This window comes from Heteronotia binoei, chromosome 1, assembly GCF_032191835.1.
Source record: "Heteronotia binoei isolate CCM8104 ecotype False Entrance Well chromosome 1, APGP_CSIRO_Hbin_v1, whole genome shotgun sequence".
In the NCBI taxonomy this organism is placed as follows: domain Eukaryota; kingdom Metazoa; phylum Chordata; class Lepidosauria; order Squamata; family Gekkonidae; genus Heteronotia; species Heteronotia binoei.
The window spans coordinates 245,537,924-245,564,794 of record NC_083223.1 but is presented as its reverse complement, the minus strand read 5'-3'; the positions used below and the strand labels follow the sequence as shown (position 1 = coordinate 245,564,794).

Below are 26,871 nucleotides of genomic sequence, written 5' to 3'. Positions count from 1 at the left end.
AAGGTAGGGGAACTATGCACATCAGAGGCATTGCCTGTGTAAGAGATGGATGCAGCAGGACAATTCTAAGTACTCCTCCTCTTAATGAACTGTAGCTCAAGGGCAAAGGATCCTGTAACCAGGTGTTTGGGGGTGGTTGATGCACCCAGGTAAATAGTCAGTTCCATTTAACTCATCCCAACACTCTTTGCAATCCCAGGTGTATCCCAAAGAGCTGGAAACAGAATTTGACAACTTTGAAGACTGGTTGCATACCTTCAACCTCTTGCGCGGGAAGATTGGTGATGACGATGACAATGCAGCTGATGAAGAGCGCATAGTGGGCAGGTTTAAGGTAAGTTTTAGACAGTTTACCCAACAAGTGGCTTTGGAAGGAAGAGGAAATGGCAGTAGGAAACTGGAGCGTTTGGGTGCCGTTATGTTGTTTATCTTTGACTCAGATGCCTGGGAGCCTTGGCCTCTCTAGTAAAAAAATCTACAACCATCCTAGCTTCAGCTGCCATGCCTCCACCCAGACTTGGTGCCTCACCCTGTAAAGGTGGCAACATACTGAGAAGCTGCTCCACAGTTCTCTCCTTTCCCGTCTGCTGTACAAATCTGGGTGACAAATGTTGTTGGGAGGAGGGAGAGCTCTGGGAGTGGTCTGGTGGAAGAATGTGATGCGAAATGCAAGCATCGCAGATCTTCTCGCTGCCTCAGAGGCAAGGCTTTTTTTGTAGCAGGAACTCCTTTGCATATTAGGGCACAAACCCCTGTTGTAGCCAATCCTCTAAGAGCTTACAGGGCTCTTAGTACAGAGCCCACTGTAAGCTCTTGGAGGATTGGCTACATCAGGGGGTGTGACCTAATATGCAAAGGAGTTCCTGCTACAAAAAAAGTCCTGATCAGAGGCATTCAAGGTATGGGCACCATCTCTGGATCAGGACATGGCGATTTTCATACATGAGCCAGCCTCCTCAAGATAAGCAAAGTAAGAGGTTAATGTTGTCACTGTAGCAAATGTATACTGTAGTCAGAGGGCCAAAATATACTATATTCCAACTAGAGCTTTTTTTTTTTGTAGCAGGAATTCCTTTGCATATTAGGCCAAACACCACTTATATAGCCAAACCTCCAAGAGCTTACAGTAGGCCCTTGCTTACAGGGATCTTAATACAGGGCCTACTGAAAACTCCAGGAGAATTGGCTACATCAGGGCTACAACCAGGGCCTAATATGTAAAGGAGTTCCTGCTACAAAAAAAGCCCTGATTCCAACATCTATATTAAGAGGGCCAAAATATACTGTATTCAGTGGGCCTGAATCCTCCCCTCTCATCCCTTCTGCTCTTCTTCACTTGTCCAGCATCATTTTAAAAACAAGAAGAACTGGGATTATTTATTTCTGAAAAGTGATTCCAACCAATTGGGATATAGTCAGATAGTCCAAATTGATGACATCACAATGTAATGAAGCCATTTTGTAGCCAGGTAGGTCTGGCTATCTCACAGTGCATTAAAATTAATACAAACTGAGGTGTGACCATTCTTGTTCCCACTATAAATGGGCAAACTCTTTGGTCCTTCATTGCAGCTGCTTCCCGCTCCCCAAAAGCAGCAATTGAAAGCAATTTTAACTTATCAAAGCTGCTTGAATTTCAGTGAGAATAGCATACATCCCCTTTGGAATCAACCCCAGTTCAAACCTCCCCAACCCCATGACAAGTGGCTACTTTCACTCCCAGTCAATTTGAGGAACATATACCAGCTGATTGGTTGGCTGGGAGGAGACCTCAGCAATTTGTCTCCCCATCATTCTAGCACATGAAATGTTAAAGCAGGTTTGAATGTCCCTTAGCAGCTGCTCACACTTCTATAGGGAGGACATGTCTCAGGTGCAGATGAACAGATGACAAACTTAAAGTTCAAGTCCAGTCCAGTCATTGCAGCACATAAAATGAGCTGTTCTTAGTGTGCATGCAATACAGACACAGTCTGATTCATGCCTTTGTGGCATCTGTTGTAAATGAACCTGACTGATAGGGTTGCCAGGTCCCCAGTGGCCACCAGCAGGGGATGGGAAGCAGAGGTGCCAGATCCAGGCTGGGGAACTCCTGGAGATTTGGGGATGAAGCCTGCGGAGGACAGGGACCTCAGCTGGGCATAATGCCATAGACACTACCCTCCAAAGTATCTATTTTCTCCAGGGGAACTGATCTCTTTTGTCTGGAGATGAGCTGCAATTCTGGGGGCTCTCCATGTTCCACTTGGAGGCTAGCATCTCTGCTGGCTGAATATCTCCCCAGTTCCCTGTGTCTGATAACAGGAAAGAGACAAACATATTCTGCTCAAGCAGTGTCCTCTCAAAAGTTAACAATGGAACCCACCTGCAGGACACTTTCCAGTTTTGACACAAGGGAAGGAATGATTTTCTAATAGCAAAATCATGTCTTATAGTGATGTTGCACTTAGAGAAAGTTATTTCAGCAAGCCTTAGATTCTCTTTCCAACCAGACTACACTGTCTTCCTTTCACCCAGGGCTCTATGTGTGTGTACAAAGTGCCACTCCCCGACGATATCACCAAGGAGGCCGGATATGACCCGAATTTTGGCATGTTCCAGGGAATCCCAAGCAACGATCCCATCAATGTACTGGTCCGGGTCTACGTTGTTAGGGTGAGAACGAATCAGTTACTGTTTCAAACCATCTTTATCCTCACAATTCTTTGTCATTTCTCCTCACAATTCTGTAGGCAACACTGCTTGGGTTCTTCCCCAAATTTGAAGTTCAGTTTCTCATCTGGGTTAAAGGGGGGGGACCCCCCAATCTTCACTGCTGCTGTGTTCAAATTGGACCCCCACACACACATTTTAAGAAAGATTATGGTTCCCCTTTCTCCTGAGTGAAGAGGAAATTTCTTCTTTACTCAAGAAAAGGGGACCACAATCCTTCTTAAAATGTTGGGGGAACCCACATCAATGAGCACTTTTTATAGGACTATTATCTTCAGGAGGAGGAAAAGCAAGCAAGACTGACCCAGCCCGAATTCCTACTCCCTTGAAGTCAAAAGATGGGACTCAGTATCTTCTGTGGCACGACTTCAAGAAAGACAACTAAGGGAGGATTATACAATTATGTGTGGTGTGGAGAAACTGGATAGAAAACATTTGAATACCCATTGAAAGTGATGGTCAGCCGATCCAAGACAGACAAAGTGAGATAGAAGAAGAAGAAGAAGATATTGGATTTATATCCCGCCCTCCACTCCGAAGAGTCTCAGAGCAGCTCACAATCTCCTTTACCTTCCTCCCCCACAACAAACACCCTGTGAGGTGGGTGGGGCTGGAGAGGGCTCTCCCAGCAGCTGCCCTTTCAAGGACAACTTCTGCCAGAGCTATGGCTGACCCAAGGCCATTCCATCAGTTGCAAGTGGAGGAATGGGGAATCAAACCCGGTTCTCCCAGATAAGAGTCCACACACTTAACCACTACACCAAACTAGCTCTCCTTCATGTGACACATAATCATACTTCATGTGATACTTCTTCATGTGACACATAATCACAGAATCATTGAATCCTCGAGTTGGAAGGGACCTCCAGCGTCATTTTAAGAAGGATATAGTCAAGTTGTAATGGGTCCAGAGGAGGGCGACGAAGATGGTGAGACTTGGTCTCCAGACCCCACATCATCTTTGTTGTTGTCCTCTGGACACTTTCTAGCTTGTCTGTATCCTTCTTAAATTGTGGTGCCCAAAACTGAACACAATACTCCAGGTGAGGTCTAACCAGAGCAGAGTGAAGTGATACCATCACTTTGCATAATCTGGACACTACTTCTGTTGATACAGCAGGATCAGAAACAGGATTTGTTGTGGCTTCAGACTGCCCCCCTGGGTAGTGGGATTGTGCCATCTGTTTTTAATATGGCTCTCTAGGATGTGGCATGCAATGAGTTTCAAGTGATGGTGTGGTTTCTGTTGCAGGCCACCGATCTGCATCCTGCTGACATCAATGGGAAAGCTGATCCCTATGTTGTCATCAAGCTGGGAAAGACAGATATCAAGGACAAAGAGAACTACATCTCCAAGCAGCTGAACCCAGTCTTTGGAAAGTAAGGGAGCCTTACCGATGTTTGTGTTGCGGAATAGCACAAAACCCCCAACCGTGGCCAGACCTATCTTGTAACTAGGACTTTTTTTGAGCAGGAATGCACAGAAATGCAGTTCCGGCTAACTTGGTGTCAGGGGGTTGGCCTAATATGCAAATGAATTCTTGCTGGACTTTTTCTACAAAAAAGTCCAGCACAAAACAATGGTGATGTCAGGAGGTGTGGCCTAATATGCAAATGAGTTCCTTCTGGGATTTTTCTACAAAAAAAGCCCTGCTTGTAGCAAATAGAAGGAGTATGATTTAAATGGCCACAAATTGCCAGTTATGGGATATAATTGTCAGTTATGGGGATATGTTCATTTTTGGTGGCAAGAGTGCAAAGGGGCATTTTTGCTTTTTTTAGCCTCAGATGCCAAAACATCTTGAACCAACCCTGATCCCACAGAGATGTGGTTCAGTGGAAAAGCCTCTGCTTTGCATGCAGAAGGTCCCAGGTTCAATCCCTAGCATCTCCAGTTACAAGGACCAAGCAGTTAGGTGATGTGAAAGACTTCAGACCCTGGACAGTTGCTGCCAGTCTGAGTAGATAATACTGACCCTGATGGACCAATGATCTGATTCAATATAAGATAGCTTGCTTCCTTCCTTCCTTCCTTCCTTCCTTCCTTCCTTCCTTCCTTCCTTCCTTCCTTCCTTCCTTCCTTCCTTCCTTCCTTCCTATGCAAAAACTCCCTAAGGTGACTTTCAGCATGCTCAGTCAAATACAGTGAAAATCCAATACATCCAAACATCACATAGCAAACCATTTTCAGCAGTGCTAACTATCTACTGCCCCTGGAGTATTCATTAATCCAGTTGAATGATAATCTGGAAAAGCAGATCCTCAAACTCATGCTGAAGAACTTCAGGGAAATCGTCATTCACCACTCTGGAGGGAGGAAGTCTACAACTGGGAGGGAGAAACAGCCCAAGACACCCTCCCCTGGGTTCCCACCTGCCAAACTTCTGCCAAGATTCCCAGAGGAAGGCCTCCACGAGACATTTCAAGCCTCAGTGTGCTAATACAAATGGAGGCAGACAATCACATGCTCTGGGCCTAAATCATTTAGGAGGTTTCAAGGTCATGTGTGTTTAGTTTGAAAACAGATTGGAAGCCTGTGTAGCTCAGATGAAAATGGCTTAATATGATCACTGCTTTGGGTCCCTATAAGGATCACTACCAGTATACTTGCTCTCCCTCAGCACATGGAAGAATCAATCCACAAGTTCTGGTTCAAGGTCTGTCACAATCTCAAATTTTTATCTCCTCACATTCAGGTCATTTGATATTGAGGCCACATTCCCTATGGAATCTATGCTGACAGTGGCTATCTATGATTGGGACTTGGTGGGCTCCGATGATCTGATTGGCGAAACAAAGATAGACCTGGAGAATCGATACTACAGCAAGCACAGGGCAACTTGTGGTTTCTCCGGTACCTACTCCATGTAAGAATACCTACCTGTTCTTGACCCACAGAGCTGTATGTGGTGGTACTTAGGTTTTGTGCTTGTCTGCAGTTAATCTCCTATGGTGACCATTTTAGGTCTCTGTGACTGAAGCCAAGATGGCTGCTAGGGATACCTCCCTTAGGACACATGACAGGCCACAGTCCAACAAGACTTAAAATGTACATAATTCTGCTTTGGATATTGTCCAGATTCATTAGCAGATTCATACTCTATTAGCGCTCTGGACTTTGATATAGAGTCTGGGGCCTTTCATGTGAAATTTACTTCAGAAAACAACAGGCTTTGTTGATTATTTTAAGATATTGTTGGTAATGTGACGGGTGTTTATGTAAAGCTGGGACCATTGAAGCATATGAGATTGAGATGTACTGGTCTATGAGGGCTTGCAAGGACTGAATGATGGACTAGTTAAGGAACTAGGTATCTCAGACCTTCTCTCTGACTGTCTTCTATTTTTCTCCACAGTCATGGTTATAATATTTGGCGAGACCCCCAAAAGCCCACTCAGATTCTGTCCAAGCTATGCAAAGAGGGTAAACTTGATGGTCCCCACTATGGTCCTGGTGGCAGAGTGAAGGTTGTCAACCGAGTCTTCACTGGCCCCACAGAACTGGAGGATGAAAATGGTAAGTGGGCTTTGGCTTGAGTTGTGAGGGCACAACTGAAACCTTTGGCTGAGGAGCTTCTCTTCTCAGTATTTCTTTCCTTCTGTTAAATTATGCCAAAGCCATCAGATACAGACACACACACACACACACACAGGGAAAAAAAATGTTAACCAGTTGCTGATTAATTTGACAAATCAAATATTTACTGATTACGAGAGGTAGGTTCCTTGGAAAGGTCATTCTTTTATGCCAGCCCCTCATTCAAATGGTGTACAAACTATAACAGAAGATGACACAGATAGTCTGAACTGAGGTAATTAAAGCCAGAAATCTCAATCAGCATTTATTTTATCCCATAATGACTTGAAGATTAAAGAATTTGAAGAGCTGGTAATCAAAGACATTGAGAATACATAACAGGCTTGGCATAATTTGATGGCAAGAGGAAAAACAGGTTATTTAACAAACTTTGAAAAAGAGGATGGGATATTTTTGTAAGGATGGGGCCTTTGTCATTACGGATACAGAGGACCATTGCCAATTAGATATTGTATCTCACATAATAGGCAGTGTCAGTATGACCCTGTAGAGCAGGGGTGTCAAACTTGTGGCCCTGGAGGGTTCCTATCAGGCCACCGAGCAACTGGCTGTCATCTGCTTCCTTCTCTCTCTCTATTGCTTGCTTCTGATAGCAACTTGCTATGCAAGATTTGCTTAATCACACAGGAGCTGCAGAGCAAAGCCTCTATTGTCTCCATTGACTGAGGCTCCTCCCTTGAGGAAGAAGGGGGGAGGTAGAGCTTGCTTTGCCAGGTTCTCTCAATTGCACAGCAGAGCTACTGTGTCAAGCCTCTCTTCCTTCTACTGGCTGAAACTCCTTCTCCAAATGATCCCCTGGGGAGGGAAGGAAAGAACCAGAGCTTCTTTTGCCAAGTTCCCTGGATTGCACAGGAGAGGTACAAAGAAAGCACCTTTAAGACCAATGAGTACTAACGTTTTAAGCATGTTTTAAGTTTGGTTTTTTAAAATATATATATTTAATTGTGTTTGTCTGTGTCCTGTATAAAGTTTATATCTTTGCTACCTAATCATAAATAGGTACACATGGCCCAGCCCAACATGGCCTGGCCTGACAAGGTCTCATTTATGTCAGATCAGGCCCTCATAACAAATGAGTTTGACACCCCTGCGTAGAGCATGTAACGAAATACATGAGAGCTACATAGAAGGTAATTTTTAAAAACTACCAATGAAGTTTTAATTTAAACAAGAAAAAGATAAGAATACAGGAGTGTGCATTTCGATATTCCCAATACATATAAATTCTCCCCCTGATTTAACGCAGAATTTGGCTTGTCATGATTTCATTATGCATACCATGTTCAATCATAACCAGAGAGCAGTGTTCCAAAAGTCATATATGTATGAGTTCTGGTGAAGCAAGTAGGTATTTCTTTATGCTGTGCTCTTGGAGAGGGGCTGTGGCTTCATTTTGGAGCATAAATTTTATATGTGGACTGTCCCAATTCAGTCTGTAGCATTGTCATTCAATAGATCTCAGGTGGCAGATACTGGGAAAGACCATTATTTGCCTGAAATTCTGGAGACCACACTGTTAGTCAGAAGAGATAATATTGTACTAGCCAGCTTGATTCCATAGAAGGAATTTGTGCTTGCAGGTCAGAAGAAACAAACAGATGAGCATCTGGCACTGACGGTGTTGCATCACTGGGAAGATATCCCCCGTGTGGGCTGCAAGCTTGTGCCTGAGCACGTGGAAACACGCCCCTTGCTCAACCCTGACAAGCCAGGGATTGAACAGGTACCTGACCAAGTCTAGCCTCACACCCAAGATTCTTGATTCTATCTTAGCCCTCAGTAGCATGATTCAAATGTTACCACAAGATGTAGACCTTTGACCTAGACCAGAGGTGGCCACTTGCTTAATGTAAGAGCCACATAGAATAAACATCAGATGTTCGAGAGCCTAAAAATACAAGAATCAGATATTTGAGAGAAGGAAGGGAGGAAGGAAGGAAGGAAGGAAGGAAGGAAGGAAGGAAGGAAGGAAGGAAGGAAGGAAGGAAAGCAACTTTAACTTTAAATGCATTTAACTTTAACTTTAAATGACTTGGCATGGGGAAGTGATTTAAAGAAAGAAATGCTTTCTCCAAGACAACTGATGGGGTAGTGGGGGCTTTGAGAGCCACACAAGATGTGTGAAAGAACCACATGTGTTTCCCAAGCCGCAGTTTGTCCACTTCTGACCTAGGCAGATATGAAAGGGATATGATAGTTACATGGAAGAGTGTAACTCTATCAGCGGCTGTTGGTCACCATTGTTAAATGGAACCCCCTCCCAACTTCAGAGGCTATACTAGGTGCTGGAGGGCAATGGTGCAGGTCTCTTGTCTTCACAATCTGTTTGTGGGTTTCCTGGAAGACTCTGCCTTGCCTTTGTTGGAAATGGGATGGTGCAGTAAATAGATGGTCTGATCCTCCAGGACTCTCCTGATGTTTTTAATCTCAGAACCTTTTTATCGTTAGGGCGACAAGGATGATTTGGGAATGTGTTGGAAACCAAACCAAAAATGTATTATTTTATGGCTTTTTAGACTCAAAATGGTACTCAAAAGGGTACTCAAAATGGTTTGCAGCATATTTCAAACACAAAAAACATTCATAATAAAACCAATAAGCAAAATAAAATGCCATTATAAGTATAGAAAAAAACAGAAATTATGGTCACAATCAGAAACAAAATTGTAAACAGAACCAGCAACACCTACCATCAGTGTAACCTAAAGACCTTCTGGAAAAGAAAGTTCTTCCAATTAAAGGAGATCTCCAAAGATGGTGTTAGCTTCAGAGGCATGGAGCTGCCATAACTGAAGGGCAACATGTTGAGAGGCAAAAAGGATCTTGGGGCGCTCAGGAGCAACTAATCAGATCTTTCTACTGTTGCAGGGACGACTGGAGTTGTGGGTAGACATGTTCCCCATGGACATGCCGGCACCGGGTCCAGCTATTGACATCTCACCAAGGAAGCCAAAGAAGTAATTCTCTGCTGGGGAAGGAGGGAGAGAGGGAGAACTTCATCTTGAGGTCCCTGTGGCTGAGTTGTGCTGGAACCTATGAAGACCATACAGGAGCAGAAGGGAGGGAAGGATAGATGGTGTAGGAAGGACCAAAGATGGAAGTTGGTAGTGAGTGTGTAAGGTGGTGTTTAATAACTGAAGGGGCCAGAGTAGGTCATGCACAGAGAGGAGAGATCGTTAGAAAAGTCCCTTATCATGGATATTGGGCTTCGGTAAAATGTTGGCACACCTTCCATAAAAGGGAAGGCCAAAGCCTTTGGGGCTTTTTAGCTGGGGGCGAGGAACAACAAAGGGCATATGACTGAGAGCTATATGATGATATATAATGCAAAGTAGAAGGAGAACAGAAGTTATGTTCTCCTACTTTGCATCATATATCATCTTATACTTTGCATCATATATCATCATATCATATGCTACATAACTCAAGGTCACTAGAAAAAAACAGTGCACAGCAAATTCAGAACAACCCAAAGGAAATACTTATATATATGATGCATAAATAACCTTTGCAGTTCACCAGCACACTGTATTGAGGGCCATTGCTATAGACGGCTTTAAAAAAGAACTAGGCAAATTCATGGAGGTGGGTATATCTTTCAACACCTAGTGGCCATGATGGATGCTTGTACCCTGCATGTTCAAAGACAAGCAAATTCTGGGAGCCAGCTATGGCAGGGTCATTAATACTTTCATGCCATTCTTGTGGGTTTCTTGGCATCATCTGGCTGGCCATGGTAGGAAATGGGATTTTGGAGTATATGGACATTTGGCTGCTGTGCTTTTCTTTGGCTCTTAAGCAGCTCTCATGATCTAAACTGCTATAGTAATATAAAATATCATAGTTGGTATGGGCGTAAGAAAATGTAGATGACTGTCTGAGCAATGGATATATGTTGCATATGTCTCTGAAAATCACCCTCTGAGGGCTACATCACCTGTTTCCAGATTTCTACAGGGAGCCAACTTCTTTGTGGGAATTTGGTAACTGGTGAAGCAGCTTGGAGAGGAAGGGTTGCTTTTCACTGGCCTTATTGGCTTGGTAAGGATAACCCTGTGCAGTTTCATGGAGGTGACAATAATTTTGCAAATGTTCTAGTTCATCTGGAGGGGGCAACTCACTAGGTTGGATCCAGACTAAATTTTCTTCTAGCAGGAGGCATGGGGTAACTTCCAGCAAGTCCTTCTCCTGCTGCATTCCTAAAGATATGCTGTTCCACAGGAGCAACTTTTTGGGGAGGTCAGTGGGAGGGGGTGGCAGGGATGTTTAATGGAAGTGCCTGATGTGAGCAGAAAAGTTAGTTTGGATCCAATCCTCTTGATGACACAGTTTTCAGACTTCTTGCAGGACACCATTCACTGCAGTCTTCTCCCAATACAGGGAAATTGTGGTGGGGGGGATTCTTCTCAGTGTTGACTTCATGCTATCAAATAGGGCTGAGAATCAGTATTGACTTCATGCTATCAATCAGTATTGACTTCATGCTATCAAATATGACTGAGAATCAGGTCTGGGTGAGAGGGAGGATGAGGTTAGGACTTGATTCAGTGTTCAGACTTTTTGCAGGACACCATCTCACTGCAGACTTCTCCCATACTGGAATACAGGGAAATTGGGTGGGGGGATCTTCTCAGTATTGACTTCATGCTATCAAATGGCTGAGAATCAGCTCTGGGTAAGAGGGAGGATGAGGTTAGGACTGTGTATGCAAAGTTTCTGTTCAGGCTCTCTTTGAAATGACAGTGGAGGAGGGATACATTCAAAATTTCCTCATCTGAATTTCTGGTGGATCTTGGCTTTCCAGGTAACTGTTTTCATGTGGAAGTCCACTGTTTCTTTCTTTTTTTAATTTCTGAATTAAATACAAATGTTTACCCTTCTAGTTATTCATGGATATTTGTAAAAAAAAATCTGCAGAGAAGGTGTCTTGGCATGACTTGTATCATGATTGTGAACTGTGTTTTCAGCAGTCCACTGGTATACATGTGTGCCTAGTGATGCAGCCATACATACACTCAAAGTGCTTTGCTTTGTCAATGCACACATGCTCATCAGTAACACAGGAGTGGAAAATGCAAATGCTCTGAAGGAACACAAAGACCCAGGAAGCTATGCCTGATTTAATTCTAGAATTAATTTGACAAATTCTCCTGGTTAATTTGGCATTCAGGAAGCACAAAGCACAATATAGAGCAGGCTTCCGAGAACAATAAAGGAATGAAATGTTGGAATGGTACTCATCCCCACAATGGAGCACATCTGTTGGGGATACTACTTAAAGTTGTTCCTTGTGTTATGGGCTATTTATTTAGTATCTTTTTATTTCACTGTTCCTCCAGGGAGCTCAGAGAAGTGTATGTAATTCTCCCCTTCTCTTGGTCATCACAAGAATACTATAATGCAGGTTAGGCTGAGACACTGGTGTGAGGTCACCTAACAAGCTTGCAGGGCTTTTTTTTTGAACAGTAACGCACAGGAATGCAATTCCAGCTGGCTTGGTGTCGGGAGCTGTGGCCCAATATACAAATGAGTTCCTGCTGGGCCTTTTCTTTTTAAAAAGCCCTGTGCAAAACAATGATGACATCAGAGGGTGTGGCTTAATATGCAGATGAGTTCCTGCAGATGAGTTCATAAGAAAATGGGGTTTGACCTCAACCTCAAATTTGGCTGTGCTCCATATGCAGCCAAAACTTCAGGGACCCCTACCTGAAGGGATAGGGTGGGGACCATCCATAGGCCAGTTCCAGGAAAGTTAGCCCACACTGCTCTTTTGGAAATGGGGGGGGGGCGGCAGGGGAGACCGAGCGCTAGTCCCCAAATCTGCTTTCAAAAAGTAGGAAGTATGGCCACCTGGAATCTGGCTCCATTTCCATCTGGCTCTCTATATATGGCTGAGATAACCATTAAATGATGTCCACCTGACTAGTAGGAATCTTCTTAGCCTATTGCTGTGGTATTCCAATGGAGGGGGACATCTAAATAATGGCCTCCTTGGTGGCAAAAAATGCACTTGATGAACCAGATGGTGATGAAAAGTGCTGTCTAGTTGCAGACAACCCCGTAGGGTTTTCAAGTCAAGCAAGGAGCAGAAGTGGGTTGCCATTGTCTTCCTCTGAAGAGCAACATTTGCCTTTCTTAAGGGTCTCCAGGTCATCCTTCTTGGCTTTCCAAATCTGGAAAGATCAATCTAGCTTGAGCCATACAGTTCAGGACTTGGATCAACCAGACAGTATGTTAGACGACCACAAAGCCCCTACTACATTGATTAAACTACATCTTGCCCATCTCTGGCCCTGGAAAAACCTGTCTGAATTTTTTAACATCCTTGCACCACTTCTAGAGGATGCCTTAATTTTTGTTTGTGTGTGTGTTTGTTTATTTCCTTTGACTTAAATCCTGCCCTTCCCAAGAGGGCTCAGGGTAGGTTACAACCAGGCCTCAGATTCAGTGGGAGCTCACAGGAGCACAGTTCCTGAACCTTTCTGAGAGTTCCTCCTCCTCCTTCTGAGAGTTCCACCTCTTTGTCCATTGAGTAGTATTGCAGCTGTATAACAATCCTTGGATGAGCTCCACCACCTATTTTTGTACAAAATGACCGCTGGTTACAACAGAGTTAAAATTGCAATTAAAACAGGATTAAAAATTACAATATAATAACTGAGATACCAACTTAGGACTCTGCTCCAGCAATCACAGCCAGTAAGGCCTCAAGGTCCATCAATTACCAGTCGCCAGAGAGGTGGAGGCCACTAAAAGGCGACATCCGCTGCCTCATTTGAAGGCCTGGTGGAAGAGCTCTGATTTGCAGGCCCTGTATAATTTGGGTTTTGCTGAGAGAAAGCAAGGTTATACCAGAACACAGTGGCCCCATTCCAGCTGTTCAGCTATTCCCTGAAGGCCCTAAAAAAGAGAATGTGTGTCTGTGTGTCTGTGTCCAATGGGGAGCCTGTACCCGCATTAGGCAGCCTTACCCCCTCTTCGCTCAGGCTCATCCCTTGTCTCCCTTCCTCCTCGCCAGATACGAGCTTAGAGTGATAGTGTGGAACACTGATGAGGTAATCCTGGAGGACGATGATTACTTCACTGGCGAGAAATCCAGTGACATTTTTGTCCGGGGGTATGTACGGCTCACCCAGCCGGCCAGCTTATCTGTGTGTGAGCTTCTTGTGGTGGTGTGGCCGCCTGGCTCCGTGCTCCTTGCAGAGGGTGGGCTTCTCATGGACAGAGTGTCTCCTTTTCCTTGTGGCTGTCAGTAATGGACACTTTGCTTTTCTATTCTGCCCCCTTCTTTTGTTCTGTGTGTTGTTTTTGTTGCTGTTGTGTGCCTCTGTCCGCGCCATGCTGGCGGCTAGGTATGAGCTGCGGGTAATTATTTGGAACACCGATGAGGTGGTCCTGGAAGATGATGCTTTCATGACGGGCGAGAAGATGTCAGACATCTATGTCAGGGGGTAATTGACAACGGATGCTTCTTGCACGGCCCCTCCTTGGGGCGGGTCTGGTCTGGTGGGGGAGGAGGATGCACGGGGCAGTTACCCTCGGATCCTTTGCTTGCCCATTACTGGACACTACCCATTGGGGCACCTAGAGCAAATTGATAGCTTATGGCAACTTGCTGGTAGAGACAAAGAGACCAGGTTTCAACCATGGCTTCTTTCCATAATGAGTTCAAGCAGGAGATCTGTGGAACTCTTAGGATATTGGTCCATCTATGCAGACAATAGCCTTGTTCATGTGTTACAGTGGACACATGTACATGCACACATCTGTTTGCAAGAAAGCCAACATGCATTCAATTTATAAATGAAACTGGGGACCAGGGCCTGAATAAAGGTGAGTTTAAATCCCATGTTAAACTGTACATGCGTTGAATGGAACACAAGAATTACTCGACACATATATAAAGAAACCTCACTGGCTGTGAATTCACTGTAACTTGTGAACAGGGCTGCTGCTTTTTTGTTGTTTGGATTTATTTATTTTTTAGAAAAAGAAATCCCCAAGCAGAAGGGGGGTTAGCGCGGACATCCTTAAAAAGAATGCAGATTCAGAGTCATCTGATATGAACCCCTCTCAACCCTGGTCTAGTCAGTCTGTACATTACGTTTTTGATATACCCCTTGGATGGCTTGGGTATACGTCTGAAAATGTGAAATGCGGAGAGGAAAAGAGGTTTTTGGAAATATGTACCTCATGCAGGAGCATTTGTTAGTTAAGACAGAAGTGGCTAAAGCTCTCTAAGTGGGAAATCTGGGTTAGTTGCGACACAATGTATGAACTGGATTGATAACTTCTCTGTTCCTCCCAGCTCCCTGTTGAGCTTGAATGGATTAATCAAGAAACCTTGACCAATGTGCTGTGCTGAAGGCAAAGTCATCAGATTCATTGCTGCATTCAGCCAACTTCTGTAAGGATAGACATTTGGATTCATGAGGAGGACATTCTCCTTTCATTGAGGGACTACTAGTGCAAATGCACATGTGAAGAGGTGAAGGTACCAATTCCAGAAGGATAGAGCCAAGGGAAGGTGGACTGAAAAACCAGATCCAAAGCAGTCCAGGATCTGAGACCCAAAAACAAGACTAGGAACCACATAAGTAAAGCCAGAATCTGGCTGGTGTCCAGGCCAAGTCTGACCTGTAAACTTTTATATTCACATCAGGTCAGAAGGAACCAATGGGAACAATATTTGTCCCTTCTTTCTCTACTCTACGGCCTAACAACAAAGGTTATGATAGCTAAGCCAGAAAGCTTTTGATTCAAATTTTCAAATTTTGGACAATACCAGTGGAGCTAATAAGGACACACAAGAACATAAGCGTGTTGCAAGCTCAATTCTCTGTGGAAAAGTTTTCTGTGTAGCTAGAAAGAGCAACATTGAAATAAGTGTGCTATCTTCAGCAGAGTCCAGTGACCAGTCAATAAATGTTGCTTGTCACCAAGCAAACTTTTTTGGGGGTCTTCCATCCCTTCATAAGGCTCAGAAGTGGTCATTCTGTGGAGTCTCCACTGTGAGAAGACAGAGTGTTCCCATAAACTTCGGGTCAAGTAGTTCCAACATCCCCAATGCAATGCCATTGCACTCACCACAGGTGCACCCTTTAGCATCCTCTTCTAAAGCAGAGAGGCAGCCCTAGCTTTCTGCTATTTCAAAGGAACAGGAAGTACTCCTGAAGAACCCAGGAGGCAAGGAGCAACAGTTCAGAAAGTTGCCTCTGATGCAGAAGGATGCATGACTTGCAGCCTCCCAATATTTTGTGATTGGATTCATTCTCAGAAATTCCAGAACTGCCCACAGGCTCAACAAAATTGAGCTAGAGATCTAGGGTGGCTAGTTTTGTGGTATGCCAGAACCAGCCTTGATAATCCAGCCTGAGCTATGTGTTTGCCTGGGATAGGGTTGGTTGATCACTCATCGGGGCAAAGGTAGCATGGATATCTGACCAGGTAATCAATCTGGGTCCAGTTTTCTTCTCCCCGCCGTGAATGAGGAATGCCATCCCACTGCCTCTTTTGCATGCTCTTGGCATCAGCGTGCAGGTTTGAGCTTTCCTTCTGCTAACCCCTTTCCCCCTTCCCCTGGCAGCAGGGGCATGGCTGGGGAATGGTGGCTGTGTGTATATGTCTGTGTGTCTCTGGAGTCAAGCTTGCTTTTCTGCTGCATGTTTTGGAGGGCAGGGCAGTCTTAGTGATAATTTAGGGCCCTCTTTATCCCAAGCCCTGTTGCAGTGAGACAGGCATGACCCTCCATGGTACAATGGACTGGTTGAAACATTAAGACAGACCAGGTCCATTGATAGATTTTGGTGCGTTCTCAACAGCTTGTGTTTTTCAGGCTCATGATCACTTTCACAGATGCAGCTTTTCTTCTAAACCAGCCCCTAATCTGGAAATGGTGTTTGTTACTCTCCAAGAATTTGTTAGAGGGATTCTGCCTTTGAATCATATTTTAAATATGGCAGTACAGCTGCATCGGAAATTAAATTAATTTGTTCCTTACTGCTCCTCAAGTGGATGCCAGTTTCAGATACTCAACAGCAGGCAACCATAGCTGCTTTTTTTTTTTTAAGGTTTTCATCTTTGCCCTTTCTGGCAACAAAACAACCTCCTACTCTTTCGGCTCAGGCTCGGCCCCACACAACACTAAATCTTCAATGATGCAGCTGTTGTTATCTCGCCGATACAAACCGGCTACCACAGTTCACACTAGAAAGAACTGCAAAAACCTGCTAGAGTCAATTTTTGCAATCCAGTCTGGATCCAGCTTCCCAAAGGCAGCTCTTCCAGGGAAAAATGAAGTCCCACAGATAAGTGTTTCTGCAATCCTGATATTTAGGCCCCTCAAGAAAGAGCATAGCCATGTGCTACAATATGAATGCAAATAAAAATAAAGTAGAAAGAATCCCCTTCGAAATTATCCTGTCGTGTGCCCAAGACATATATCTTTAAGAATTTCAACAGGCAAATTTTGAAAGGGATTTCTATTCACATGGCTGTGCTTTTCTTGGTCTTCATACCCTATCCCCCCCCCCCCCCAAAAAAAAAGAGAGATGGAATGCCTTCTCTTTATTCCTTGGTTTCTGCTTCTCAAAATTCCACATAGTTTAGTAGAACATTTGTCAGAACAAAAGTCCTGGAATAAAAAAATAAATCCCTACAGAGGTGGGGAAATCGACTCATCCCTTACAAAGGCCCTTATTTGGGGTCTTACCACACCTCTCTGCCATATGTGACAAGACTGGATGAAAGACTTCTCCCTTCTAATGCCAACTAACCAGACTTCCATGCAAGTATGTCCCACCACCCTTCCCAGCTGCCCCTCCCTCTTCAGTGCCTGGGCAGAGCCTTACTGCATGAGCATCACCAGTGGCAGAAATATCTGGTCGCCCTTTCTCAACCTCCGCATTCATCCTTTTCCTTGGCTTTGCCTGTGCAGGTGGCTGAAGGGGCAACAAGAAGACAAGCAGGACACAGATGTCCACTACCACTCCCTGACTGGGGAGGGCAACTTCAACTGGCGCTATATCTTTCCTTTCGACTATCTAGCAGCTGAGGAGAAGATCGTCATCTCTAAGAAAGAGTCTATGTTCTCCTGGGACGAGACCGAGTACAAGATACCGGCCCGACTCACGCTACAGGTGTGGGATGCCGACCACTTTTCCGCTGATGACTTCCTTGGTGCGTAACAATGCCTTGACTGTGGGTCATAGCATGGGGGTGGGGGAGAGGAGATGGCTGCCCTCTGCTTCGGAGATGGTGCCCCAAGAGCAGAGTTTCATGGGGACAGGGACTTCTGTGTTGGGGATCATAAATGATCAGGTTGGGTCTCGAGTCCAAATGATCGGAACGGGTCTAGAGGAGGGCAATGAAGATGGTGAGGGGTCTGGAGACCAAGTCCTATGAAGAAAGGTTGAAGGAGCTGGGCATGTTTAGCCTGGAGAAGAGGTGGTTGAGGGGTGATATGATCACCATCTTCAAGTACTTGAAGGGCTGTCATATAGAGGATGGTGTGGAATTGTTTTCTGTGGCCCCAGAAGGTAGGACCAGAACCAGTGGGTTGAAATTAAATCAAAAGAGTTTCCGGCTCAACATTAGGAAGAACTTCCTGACCATTAGAGCAGTTCTTCAGTGGAACAGGCTTCCTCAGGAGGTTCAATACAAGAACTCATGGGCATTCGATGAAATTGCTAAGCAGTCAGGTTAAAACAGATAAAAGGAAGTACTTCTTCACCCAAAGGGTGATTAACGTGTGGAATTCACTGCCACAGGAGGTGGTGGCGGCTACAAGCATAGACAGCTTCAAGAGGGGGTTAGATAAAAATATGGAGCAGAGGTCCATCAGTGGCTATTAGCCACAGTGTGTGTGTGTGTGTATATATATAATTTTTTTGGCCACTGTGACAGAGTGTTGGACTGGATGGGCCATTGGCCTGATCCAACATGGCTTCTCTTATGTTCTTATGGTGAACTCTCCTTCCTTGGAGGTTTTTAAACAGAGGCTAGATTGCCATCTGACAGCAATGAAGTGAATTTAGGGAGAGGTATTTGTGAGTTTCCTGCATTGTGCAGGGGGTTGGACTAGACCCTGGAGGTCCCTTCCAACTCTATGATTCTAGGTTTTAAGACTGCAAAGGGCTTCCCTATAGTCTAACTTCCCCAGTTGCTTGGATTAGGAATTTTTGGGATTCTTTGCCTCACCAGTTATTCCCATCATGTTTGCAGAAAAGTTATATCTTCTGTTTCTAGGGCCAAGTCATGTAGTCATATCAGCATTTGAAAAATTTGCTTTGAGTGGGTTCCATGAAAATTTTGGTATCTGCACTCAACCAATATTTACCTGTTCATGCCTTCTGATAACCAAATCCTGTTGAGCACTTTTCTGTGGGGCCATCAATCACCATGAGCAAGGGGATATATATACTGTACCAGCCTTTTTCAACATCAACTGATGCAGGTTTTACTCATAGAGATATCTCATTGAGTTCAGTCGTACATTCGCATGTAATGTGCTAATGAAAATGCCCAGCAGTAATTAACTTTTGGTCTTCCTAAATACAGGAATTTTTCAGTGCTTATTGCTAGTAACATGGAGCTGCTTGAAGAGAAGCTTACAAATACACACAATTGCTATGTGGTGTAGTGCTCAAATTGTTGGACAGAGCCAGGAAATTTGGGTTCAAATCTATACCACATCATGAAGCTCGGTGGGTGGCCATGGGCTGACACACTCTCTCCACATAACCTGAATTGCAAGGCTGGTGGGAGGGTAAAAGAAAGGCAGCATTTGCACTCTTCCACGATGTGGAAAGAAGTCTCTCAAGGGCTGGGACAGCCACAGGCCTCTCCAAAGTAGAAACAAGCACCTAAGAACATAAGAAAGAGACCCACTGGATCCCACCAGTGATCCATCTAGTCAGCGTCCTGTCTCACACAGTGGCCAACCAGTTCCTCTGGATGGCCAACAACAGGGCATAGAGGCTGAGGCCTTCCCCTCATGTTGCCTCCTGGCTCTGGAATTCGGAAGTTGACTGCCTCTGAACATGGAGGTTCCCCTCTGCCAACATGGCTAATAGCCACTGATAGATGTGTCCTCCATGAATCTATCTGATCCTCTTTTAAAGCTGTTCATTCCTGTGGCTATCACTACATCCTCTGGCAGCAAATTCCACATTTAATCACTCTCAGTGTAAAGTAGTATTTCCTTTTGTCTGCCCTAAATCTACTGCCCATCTTCCAGCTCCCTTTTCACTTCCTTCTTTAGGCAAGAACTTCTGCTGCTTCAGCTTGTATATGTTCCCATCATCAAAGGGGGTGGGTGGGTTTAGAGGCAATAAGGAAACCCATACCCTGGCTCTGTTTCTGGGCTGTCCCTAGCTAAATAGGGTGCTATACTGCTGAGTGAGCAGTGGAGTTAGAAAAACTGTTTTTCCATGGAAAAGGAGGGGGTAGCAAGAAAGAGGAATCTTGATGCTTGAGTATGTGAATAAACATTCCTTTTTGGAGGAGGGGGAAGGCTGGTTTGCACAAAGAACGTCCCTGCTTCAGGCTCTGGCATCTTCAGTTAAGGATGTCAGGTAGCAGGAAAGGCCTTTATCTCCTGAATACCTTGGAGAGCTGCTGCCAGTCAGAAGAGAGAATGCTGAGCTACGGAGACCAGTGGTCTGACTTGGTATAATGTAGCTTAGTATGTCAGTATCTCAAGATTTCCTGTTGATTCTGAGACAAGGGAAGAATCTGGGAGGAAAGGGGTATAAAAGGTGGGTGTTAAGCAGGTCAGGAGCACCACCAGCCACCACTTTAGCCTTGCCTGCTACAGGGTCTAACAACATTGCTCTCTTCTTCCTTCCAGGAGCTATTGAGCTTGATTTGAATCGCTTCCCGCGTGGCGCTAAGACAGCCAAACAATGCAGCATGGAGTTGGGAACTGGCGAGGCAGAAGTGCCCATGATTTCCATCTTCAAGCAGAAGAGGGTGAAGGGCTGGTGGCCCTTTTTGGCAAGAGACGAGAATGATGAAATTGAAATCACGGTAATGGAGCTGGGGATGGGGTCAATATCTTTGCTCAGAGCAGAGTGAGGTTAGGGAAACTCCTGCACCAAGGACTGTTTGGTGCACCAAGGGCGTTGGAAAAGGAGCCCAGGCAAAATGACTGCAGGGAAAAGAGAGGTGGGGTGGAACAGCCAGGTAGGAAAAATTGAGAATGCATGTGTTAAGATGCAAGGAGGATCTGGTGGACAAGTTACCCAAACGGCCTACACAAGTATATATCTTAACTTATGCATATCAAGTGCACATGAACGCCTGTACCCAGGCTCAGGACAGGGATTATTGGCACTTTCTGTCTGGTGTATTACCAGAGCCCAAGATTTAGATAGCTTCTCATATAAAGTATGAGATACTATAGTATCTAAAGTATATATGAGATATACTAAAGTACGGTATATATGAGATAGCTTCTCATATAAAGTATGCAGACTGTAGCTAAGAGTGGTAAGCTGCAGTACTGCATTCCAAGCTCTGCTCACAACCTGAGTTCGATCCCCGCTGAAGCTGGATTCAGGTAGCTGGCTCAGGTTGACTCAGCCTTCCATCCTTCCGAGGTCAGTAAAATGAGTACCCAGCTTGCTGGGGGGAAAGTGTAGATGACTGGGGAAGGCAATCGCAAACCACCCTGTAAAAATATCCCAGTAGGCAGCCGTGTTGGTCTGAAGTAGTAGAACAAAATAGGAGTCAATTGCACTTTTAAGACCAACTTAGTTTTATTCAGAACATATGCTTTTGTGTGCATGCACACTTCTTCAGATGAGGAATGAGGTACAGTAAGCAGAGTCACACATAGCTGGTGGGGTTTGGAATAGTGGTACAAAGTTAAAATCCAATAGCAGAATAGTAAAATTAACAAATTCAGAAAACCTTTGATCTGGGTTGCATTAGCATGGGAAACCATAAAACAGTAACGTGTCAGAATGTGAGAATGCCTGTTAATTATTCTATTGCTAATAAGCCTGGGTCAAAAAGAGGGCATTTCTTTCCCAGAAGTTTTTCCTGTCCAACTAATTTACCTTTTAACATGTAACATAAATATATACATCATTCTAGATTGCCATTAGGAAAAAATGCATTAAAATATAGTGGAAGATGGGTTTAGTAAATGTAATGAGATAAACAGCCAATATCCCTTGTTTGAGTACGTCAATACAAAAGCATTATTCTGATACGCTATCCCAAAAGAGAAATACATTGGAATACTGTGGATATATCGCCCTACTTGGTGAAAGTGGGTTTAGCATATGTAATGAGATAAAAAAAACCCAAAACATCTCTGTTCAGTCCTGGGGAGGTGTTTGTTCCAAGTTTCATAACAGTTTGTAATTCAGCAATTCCCCTCTCCATTCTGTTCTTGAAGTTCTGAGAGTGGGTTTAGCATCTGTAATGAGATAAAAAACCAATATCCCTGTTCAGTCCTGGGGAGGCGCTAGTTCCAAGTTTCATAATAATTTGTAATTCAGCAATTTCTCTCTCCATTCTGTTCTTGAAGTTCCTTTGCAGTAAAAAAGCTACTTTGAGGTCACCCATTGAATGCTTTGGAAGGTTAAAGTGTTCCCTCACAGGTTTCTCAGTTCTGTAATTCCTGATGTCAGATTTGTGTCCATTTATCCTTTGGCGGAGGGTTTGTCCTGTTTGCCCTATGTAGAGAACTGAAGGGCATTGTTGGCATTTAATGGCATATATAATGCTGGAAGATGAGCAAGTGAATGAGCCTGAGATGGTGTAGTTAATGCTGTTCGGTCCAGTGATTGTGTTGTCTGGGTGTATATGCTATTATATCTTCCCACATTATATATGCACACACACACACACATATATATACTAAATAGCAGTTCTGGAAATCCAAACTTTTATTAAATTTTAACCTAAGCAAGTTTTACTAGTTTAAAAAGTCTGCCAAGAAAACATCATGATGTGATGTCACCCCATGGGTCGGTAACAACTTGGTGTTTGCACATGGGACTGCCTTTACCTTTTTAAGGAGAAAGTAAACATGTAAGCCTGCCTTTTTTGGAAGAAAGGAAAAAGCATCAGTGGAGAGAACAAAATGGGAATACAGCAGTCTTTGGGGCACCTGTGTTCTGGGGGAATTCTCTGGAGGGATCCCAGCAACAGTCAAGACTTTGATCTGAGATCTTATTTGCTAATTACAGCCGTCTGCCATGGCTTGGGATATGTGGTTTAATCAGAGAGGGAATGGTGGAATGATTTCCCTGCTTTTGTCTTGTGATCATAGATTCCTTCCAGTTCTCCGAGTTTATGTGCAGGTATTGACAGTTAGGGACTGTCGACACTCTCGTTCCCCCATCTGACTACTTGTTTTCTGGAGATATCTGTTCCAAGTGTTTATTTAGAGAATGTATAGACTGATTTTTATTTTTAAAAAATTCCCAAAGTGGCATACAATTTTTTTAAAAATTCAAAACAATTAAAACTACATGACTCAAAATGGAAACTAGATTTGCAAAACAAAAAAACCAATCAGCTATTAAAAGCCTTTGCAAGTAAAAGGCTCTTAATCTGGCGCCAATCTGGCTCAGAGATGGCCTTCTGAACAGATCTCAGGGTTTCAGCAGGTAGCACATCTGTCCTGATGCTGGTTGAAACTATGGTGTCGTGTGCCTCTTTCTGTCAGCTGCTTAGTTCCCAGAGTGATATTCATTCTGATCCCTGCAGGGGAAAGTGGAAGCTGAACTGCACCTTCTGACAGCCGAGGAAGCAGAGAAAAGCCCGGCCGGGCTGGCTCGTAACGAGCCCGACCCATTGGAGAAACCCAAGTGAGTGGTGGGAAATTATGCAAGTGACTCTCGATTTTCTTTAATCAAACACCCCCAATGGAGACCTTTGCGGGGGAGGGGTCCTGTCTTGAACAGGGATGCTTACCGATAATGGCAGCTGTATGTCTTGGGTGGGGAGATATGCCAGGAATTGGAGGTTGCCTTTAACATTCCCACCTCCATTGACACCATTCATGTCTTCCTGTCTCTCTCTCCCCTCCCCCCCCCACTTCCTGGCTCTCTTCCTTCTCCTTGCCCCATCCTGCTCTCCTGCCCCAGCCGCCCAGATACCAGCTTCATCTGGTTCCTGAACCCTCTCAAGTCTATCCGGTACTTTATCTGGCACACGTATCGTTGGCTCCTGCTGAAAATTCTTCTCCTCGTTCTCTTGCTCCTTATGGTCGGCCTCTTCTTTTACTCCATGCCTGGCTACCTGGTCAAGAAACTCCTTGGGGCCTGAGGGTGCCTGGCGCTTTGTCCAGGGTACTTCTTTCTCCTGCCTCATGCCACACTATAGGGCCAGATGGGAATGGTGGAAGCAGTAATGATGGTGGGGGGAGTGGGTAGCTCCAGAGGAATTGCAGGGATTCCCTTTGATTCTTATACCAGCTGTGGTAGCAATGGCTAGAGAAGAGGGTTAACAGTGTGACACCTGTAAAGGAGCAGTGACACCTGTGCTCAAATCCTACTTTGCCATGAGCTTTACTAGGTAGGCTTAGATCTGTTACAATATCTCAGCCTTACCTACCTCACAGTTTTGTTGCACAGGGGAGTTCTGAGCTCCATAGAAGAAAGGTAAGATTAAACATCAAATAAATGATGCTGGCTTGGATGCTGTGAGCGCATTCTGTGTGTGCTGGACAGTTTCCACCGCAAAGCATGCTTCCTCTGCCAGGACCGTTTCTGTTCTCACAAAGGCTCATTGAAAAACCCTGATCTTTGCATGAGCAGAAAAGCTAGTGGCAGAATAAGCACAATAAGCAGCAGAGGCTACCCAGCGCAGACAGGAAAAACATGTTGATCAAAAATGTAATTAAATTCCCTTCCCTTCAAGCCCAGTTGCATGAGGGCAAGGAGTCACTACTCAGTGAAAGCCCCAGAACACCCTTGTGTTTACTGCTGTCTCACACAGTTCAGGAATTGAACTGAATTTGAAGTCACATTAAGAACCCTACCAAGGAAAAATCTTGGTGAGGAAAGAGAATGGCTGGCATTGTGAACTGGGCATGCTCTAAGAAACACCCTGCTGGATCAGACCAAAGAGGAATCCATCTGGCTGAGCCTCCTGCTTCCTGTGGTTGCCAGCAAAATTCCCCCAGGCAGCCCACAACAGGGATCCTCCCCCTGTTGCTTCCCCACAGCAACTGGTATTTAGAGGTATTCTACCTCTAAACCAGGAGGTCCCAGCCTGAGCCTCAGCAAGCATTGCGTGGGTTTCTGTGTCAAGAGTATCTCCAGTTGCACATGACTTCATTGGTGCCTAAACAACCCTGTGAACTGTTCACAGGCCATGTATTGACAACCCAGTTTTTGCAGACAGTGCGCGCTCAACTGCCAGGGTTGTCGAGCACCTCACAGACAAGAGCTAGGGAACTGACCCTGGCTTGGCCTAAAACCATTGCCTTTCAGAGACTTCTTGGTTTGTTTATGGAGTCAGCCCAGCAGGAAAGTACCAACCCTCGCTGTCTCTGCAATGAAAAGGGAGAATAAACTTTTCCACTAAGCTGCAGGCCTTTTTCAAGCAAGGCCTGTAGTTGGAGGAGTTAGAGGTGGGGACCTAAAGGGGCCAGATCCACCTGGAAGGAGCCATTGCCCTTGCTAATCTTGTGCATTATTTTCTTTCTTTCCTCCCCCCTGCAGTCGTCCGGACACATCCTTTATCTGGTTCCTGAACCCACTCAAGTCTATTAAGTACCTCATCTGCACTCGTTACAAATGGCTCATCATCAAGATTGTTCTGGCCCTCCTGCTGGTCATCATGGTTGGCCTCTTCCTCTATTCCATGCCTGGCTACATGGTCAAGAAGCTTTTGGGGGCATGAGGAAACCGCCCCACCCAGGTTCCCCTCCCTGTTCTCCCAGTGTTCTCGGTCACTGCCTTGCGTTTGTGTTTCTCTTTTGTGGCCTCCTTGTGTTTCCTTTTGGGAATCGGGGTGGGAGAAGAGGAGTTCAGATTTTATTTTGCTTTGAACTTTTGTCTTGGAATGGGGGTGAGGGGAGCAGTCAACCCCTTAAATCTGGATTCTTACCCCAGGCTAGGTCTTGAAGCTGAAGCGTCTCTTAGATCAGCTGTTGTACGAGGCCTTTCCCGTCTGTTCCTACAGGCGATTTAGCTGAAACATTCTCCACCACTGAGCCAATGGTGAGCTTGGAGCTGCCTCAGGCCACAGTTTCTGCTCTGTGTGAGTTTGACATGTCCCATCTTTCCTGTTTTACTTACATAATTGAGGCCCTTTATCCCTCCATGAGGACTAGGAACTTGAAGGCCAGATCTCCTTCTCTCTGTAGGTTTGAAAACTGGTTAAGAGATTTTTGGGTCTCTGCTTGCTGTCTGACAATGTCATTTCCTTTGTTGATAAGAAAGCTCCTTCCCAGTTCCTGTCATCTTGGCTCTCTGCTGTTTTTCACTCAAACAGAAATTGACCTTCACAACCCTGGAGCTCCATGGCCATTGAAGAGAGCCCTTTACCTTCCAGTGATGGGTACAATACACAAGGCAAGTCAGCTGACCAGCAGCAGGCCACGAGAGTTATCTTCACTAGGGACAGAGCTACTGCAATGGACTGAGTTACAAATCAGGAAGTGCCTGTTTTGAATCTTGTTTGCAAATCAGGAAGTTCCCAGTTTGAGGGTCACTTCTGTCAACTCCAGGGTGGCCTAGATGAGCCACTCTCACTTGACCTAAGGCCATCAACCCCACCTGCAATTGGGGAATAATAGTAACTGGACCTACCTTACAGGGGTTATGAAAGTTACCGAGATAATTTGGATCAACTTGAAATCACTTCATAAATGCTACGCATTATCAAAAAATACACATATGGGGCTCTCACAAAGGATTGTTGATGATCCAGACTTCCAGAAGAACCTGGAAATTTGGTTGAGATTGAGAAACAGCAATATAGATGAGGGAGGATCCAGATTATCTAGCCCCGAGGCTGCGATGGAGACAGTTCCCATTTTTGGTCACAGTTCCTGGGAAAAGGGCAACCTGCCAATTTGGGAGAGTACCTGTAACCCCTGAAGACTCTGTCTGGAGCAGTTGTCTATCTATCCAACTTGGACAGTAGCTACTTTTCATGGCCTGTGGGTCAGGAAGAGATAAGCAGTGGTCCCATTCCCAAATCCTAATTCCCTATCCAGAATCTTTCTCTTTTTTGCTTGTCATGACAGCACCTTTGCTTGGTCAAATAAGGCACTTCGTTCCACCGAGCTACTAAATTCAGATATAAAAAAGCATCCACTATGGTCTTTAGGGATTGCAAGGGCATGAAAATGGGAGTTCTGGTAAAGCCTACAAAATAGCAAAGGGGAAAGTGTGAAAAATGGATCTTGACTTCATCAAATGCAGCACGGGCAATGCTTAAATGTATGTTATGAGGGCACCAATACCAGCAGGTATTGGTACGACAAGGCGGGGCAGGTTCCCAAAGGCCATGGAAGTCTGAAGGACCTGCTAATCCCTGTATTTGGCAGGGACTTTTGTCCACTGTTTTTGCTACAGAGAAGATTAAGG

At 44.8% G+C, this 26,871-nt stretch overlaps 1 protein-coding gene across 1 annotated transcript in view; it reads left to right on the top strand.

Annotated features, from left to right (window-relative positions):
* Positions 1-25,379, top strand: part of OTOF (otoferlin) — a 199,353-nt gene extending 173,974 nt beyond the window's left edge. Inside the window, exons 35-46 of the mRNA XM_060250592.1 lie at positions 200-334; positions 2,518-2,655; positions 3,965-4,092; positions 5,409-5,579; positions 6,069-6,229; positions 7,891-8,033; positions 9,179-9,267; positions 13,329-13,427; positions 17,247-17,488; positions 20,160-20,338; positions 23,036-23,136; positions 24,997-25,379. Coding sequence (XP_060106575.1) covers positions 200-334; positions 2,518-2,655; positions 3,965-4,092; positions 5,409-5,579; positions 6,069-6,229; positions 7,891-8,033; positions 9,179-9,267; positions 13,329-13,427; positions 17,247-17,488; positions 20,160-20,338; positions 23,036-23,136; positions 24,997-25,177 — 1,767 coding nt within the window. The 3' untranslated portion in view covers positions 25,178-25,379. The remainder of the gene's footprint in view (positions 1-199; positions 335-2,517; positions 2,656-3,964; positions 4,093-5,408; positions 5,580-6,068; positions 6,230-7,890; positions 8,034-9,178; positions 9,268-13,328; positions 13,428-17,246; positions 17,489-20,159; positions 20,339-23,035; positions 23,137-24,996) is intronic.
* Positions 25,380-26,871: the final 1,492 nt, after the last annotated feature.